At 43.3% G+C, this 4368-nt stretch overlaps 1 protein-coding gene across 1 annotated transcript in view; it reads left to right on the top strand.

Moving 5' to 3' along the window:
• The first annotated feature begins 453 nt into the window (after window positions 1–453).
• Window positions 454–4368, top strand: part of LOC101846219 (probable glutamate--tRNA ligase, mitochondrial) — a 25764-nt gene continuing 21849 nt past the window's right edge. Inside the window, exon 1 of the mRNA XM_005101362.3 lies at window positions 454–726. Within this exon, the coding sequence (XP_005101419.1) occupies window positions 469–726 (258 nt within the window). The 5' untranslated portion in view covers window positions 454–468. The remainder of the gene's footprint in view (window positions 727–4368) is intronic.

The raw sequence follows: 4368 nt of genomic DNA, 5'->3' as shown, positions 1-4368 counted from the left end.
TCTCTCTCTCTCTTTCTCTCTCTCTCCCTTTCTCTATCTATCGTAACCCCCCCCCTCTCCTTCTCTCTATAACTCTCTCTTTTTGTGTTTCTGCAATACATGCATACACGTGCACTCATAATAATAATATTATGTACACACATAGCATAACACGCGCAGTTACGAATTTTAAGAAAAGTATTCGCACTCTACTATTATAGGCCTATTATTTTTTATTGGATTTATTTTTGTACACCGGTCTTGGCTAAAGCTTTCGCAACGGTTTTATGGAATATTTGGAAATTCATGTATCTACAACGATTAATAAAAAAACAATAACATTACAATAACCTAATTGGAAATACATTATAATAATATAATGAACAATAATTTGAAAAATAGATATATTTTGAATCGGTTTTCGAAGAAGTTGTACTGCTAGTTTTATAGACATCAAAAGAGTTCTAGTCCATATTTTTAATATTCAAAATGGCAGCGCCCTTGGTTGTTTACCAAAGACTTGCATTCCGTTTCATTGGACCTGAAACATACAGGAGAAAGTACCGAAACCTTATTTTTGCTTCCGTTATTCAAAACTGTGCGAGTTCATCTGGTGTTAGAGTAAGGTTTGCGCCGAGCCCAACTGGCTTTCTTCACTTGGGTGGGTTGCGAACTGCATTATACAACTACTTGTTTGCACGTTCCCAAAATGGATCCTTCGTTCTTCGCATTGAAGACACTGACAGAGTAAGTTCCTTGGAAGTTCTGTGATCATAGAAGAGTGAAGAAACATAAATCTAGATCTACTGTAAGCGAGATCTATACTCGAGTCCGAATAGTCTCCTGTTGTTATACGGGTGATCTTGTAGTTCCGTTCGTTAAAGTCCACGATCCATTTGTTTACATCCACAGATGAAATCCAGAAGTCTTGAAGACCAAATACGATTTGAATTAGGCTACACAAAGAGCAGGGATGCAACCCAACTGCAAAACATCAAATTAGGATAAAATTCAGGGGGGCATGCCCCCCTGAACCCCCCTGAACCCCCCACCTCCATATTTTTTATAGGTCAGGGGGCTAAGCCCCCCTGAAACCCCCCTACTCTTGACTTTAACGAACGAAACTTCTACAAAATCGCCGTTATAACGGACTTTTAACTAGTGAGGCTAATACACTGTTTGGGGGCTCTCGTGGCCTAGAGGTTAAGGTATTGGCCTCTCACTCAAAAGGTCCCGGGTTCGAATCCCAGTAGCGACCGAAAAAATTTTCTTCCCTAAATTTGTCTCCTTTCACCTCATTTCCTGCTCTCTAGCAATGTTCTGTCGTCTGCTTTCGTCTCCTCTTGCTGCCCCTACCCCCTCGCCTCCTTTGCCCCTTCCTCTGGGCTCCTGATAATGCCGTTAGGCTAAATGTAGAAAAGACGCATCTTTTTGATTGGCTGCTAATTTTAGTACTGTGATGTCATCACTTCCTGGGATATCCACTGGGAACGACGTGTTTTTTCTGTAACTTTTCAGATTTCCTAGATCTCTAGATCTTTTCGAGATCATAGTAGGCCTACTTGGACATGATGGAAGATCGCTTAGATCTAGATCTAGATCTAGATCATTGATGCTCAGAACAGTAAGATTAAAAACGCTGATTCAATGCTTGAAATTGAAACATGGAACACACGAAGACAATAAACCGCACGAAAATTGCCGTAAACAGACCTGCCACTCATCCCGATTTAATCGGGATATCCCGATTTTTTGCCATAAATCTCAAGCATCCCGATTTTCCCGATTTCGATAGCCAGTATCCTGATTTTTCGTGGTTACGTCTGTTGCGTCCAATTCTTAGAAAAAAATGTTAAAAGTTCTGCAATCTCTTTTGCTTGGAAACACCGATTGGACTTTTTATCTGCAGGAACTTGGAACGCTATTTTCTAAAGAATCTATGCCGAATCTAGGTCTAGTAGATGGCTAACGTACGTTATTTAAACAAAAAATCGACCTAGTTTCAAACGCTCACTCGCATCACATGACATGACCTCGTACGTGTGGTGAGTTGCGCGTGTGTCGGGGACCGTCGGTTGTCTGGGTCAACAAAGTTCATTCACACCGGTCGCGTTGGTCGAGGTGTTTTTCGGGACTTATCCAGTGTGGACGGCCGGGGGGAGGGGGTTGGGGTATTGATTTGACACTTGGGCTTAAAGTGCGTGCCGTGATACGGGTACTAATTAAGGGGAAAGGAATAAGAAAAAAAATGAACAACCTTGGCGCGATCTTTTTTTCGATGTGATGGAAGTCAAACGTTGTTAAAAACGCGGGCGTTTTGCGTGGATGATTCGAGTTACGTGTCAGCTATTTTCAAGACTACGAGTGTTTCAGCATCACTGCGACCTTCGCTCCCCCAGTCTATCTAACTTCGACTCGCGTACATATATGCCTTCAAAGTTTTGCCTTGCATACTTGCCTCTTAAAAGGGAACCAGGACACCCCCCCTCCCCGCCTTCTCCAGTGCCCTTTATGACTGATTTGCCGTTGATCCCGATTTTTTTCACCAGATCCTGATTTTTTAACTCAGAAATCCTGATTTTTAGATTTCATAGAGAGGCAGGTCTGCGCAAAGACGCTGGAGGATTAGATTTAAATCTAGATCTAGCACCCGCCCTCCTCTCCTGCATTTTTAATCACTAATATATTTTTAAAAAACAAACAAACTTGAAAGCAGCTCTACAAATTATAATTTATGGGACTGTTGGTCAGTCGGGAGGAGGAGAAGAGAAAAAAAACAACTGTCCGGGACCAGGATCGAACTGCTCCAAAAATCATTGCACGACTTCAAACGCAGTTGCGCTGTCTAATGTCTATTCAGCCATCAGAACTTCCGAAAGAGAGGTGTACATTAAGCATTATATACATAGACACTTCCATCTTTGGTGCTATGCGGTTGGCTATACTTAGATCGGAGGGGTATCCTGGTCTGACGTCAAACAAGATGGGCGCCTCCTAAAAATAGTTTGCATCTTTATACGTTTGATCGTATACATGTGCTCCTGATTCTTTCTGCAGCCTTCCTACTGCTTCTCCTTCGCCACACCCCTGATCTTCTGGTAGGAAAGATCTACACGCCTTCTTGGACAAGGGCGAAAAATCTCGGAGGGCCCGTGTGCGAGTTGTGCACGTTAAAGATCCCTTGGTGGTGTAAAATCGATAAGAGTAGGCTTCGGCCGCCACCCGGGCAAAATTCAAAATTTCCTACCAACTGAAAATATTAGGTGTGTCCCACGCGCTCATATGACGTTATGCAGTTGCGAGCGCCGTAAAACACTTTTCAAAAACAAAACGAAAACACTGCGTTTCACTTCTACAACGGAGTGTCTACGTACACGGTAACTGGGCACCTAGCCTCAGTATCTACGAACACATGGTGACCGTCAACCAGGCACGTAGTCTCAGTGTCATGTACACAGTAACAGGGCTGTTCAGAACTCCAAGTTCAGTTTTTGTCATCCGGTGTTGCCTTCATCCCCACCCCTCCCCCGACTGTACCTCTTTAAAAAAATTAAATAATTTTAATACCCCCATTCCGGAGCCCTAGATCTAGATCTAGATATATACTTCGCAGCGCACAGACTTTGAATGAACTTTCGTGACCTCAACTGGTGCTCACAATGTGATGCGCACACACAGGTTCACTGACTGGTCATGATGGCGAACCCGACAAGACGCTTGTGTACAGTGTATGACTTTCTTTTTTTCAGCAAGTGCATGATAGCACAGGACAAATATTGATTTTTTTTCATTCCGGTTACCGTGTTCGTAGATACTGAGACTAGGTGCCTGGTTACCGTGTACATTGACACTCGCTTCCACAAAGGGATAAAAAAATTTTTTAATTCATATTCAGTCCTTATAAGACTGCCCCCCCCTCCCCTTTCTCTCCCTCTTTCTCTCTCTCTCTCTCTCTCTCTCTCTCTCTCTCTCTCACTCTCTCTCTCTCACTTTTCCTCTCTCTCTTTCTCTTACTTTTTCTTTCTCCATCTTACTTCTCCAGGCCCACCCCACCACCTTCACCCCTTTTTTTGCATATAGTCATATTTAGATCTATATTCCCTCCCATTCCGTTGCCCTCTGCCCAGCCCTACTATTATATTATCCTTTGTAAAGAAAAGACCATAGTGTAGTTCATGTGGGTTACCACGGTTGGCGCCCATTTGTTGTAAGTTCGTAGAAACAGAGGAAGGCCAAGGTCGAATTGCTTGTCTGCTTCACATCCAGTACACCTAGTGATTGGGCACGCATATTGGAGTTTGAGTCTGAATAGCCACGGAAGGCTATTCAGACTCGAGTGTCCGAATAGCCTCACACGGCTGTTTGGACTCGAGTCCGAATAGCCGCAGC

This window comes from Aplysia californica, unplaced genomic scaffold (assembly GCF_000002075.1).
Source record: "Aplysia californica isolate F4 #8 unplaced genomic scaffold, AplCal3.0 scaffold00279, whole genome shotgun sequence".
In the NCBI taxonomy this organism is placed as follows: domain Eukaryota; kingdom Metazoa; phylum Mollusca; class Gastropoda; order Aplysiida; family Aplysiidae; genus Aplysia; species Aplysia californica.
This window is presented reverse-complemented; position numbering and strand designations above follow the sequence as displayed.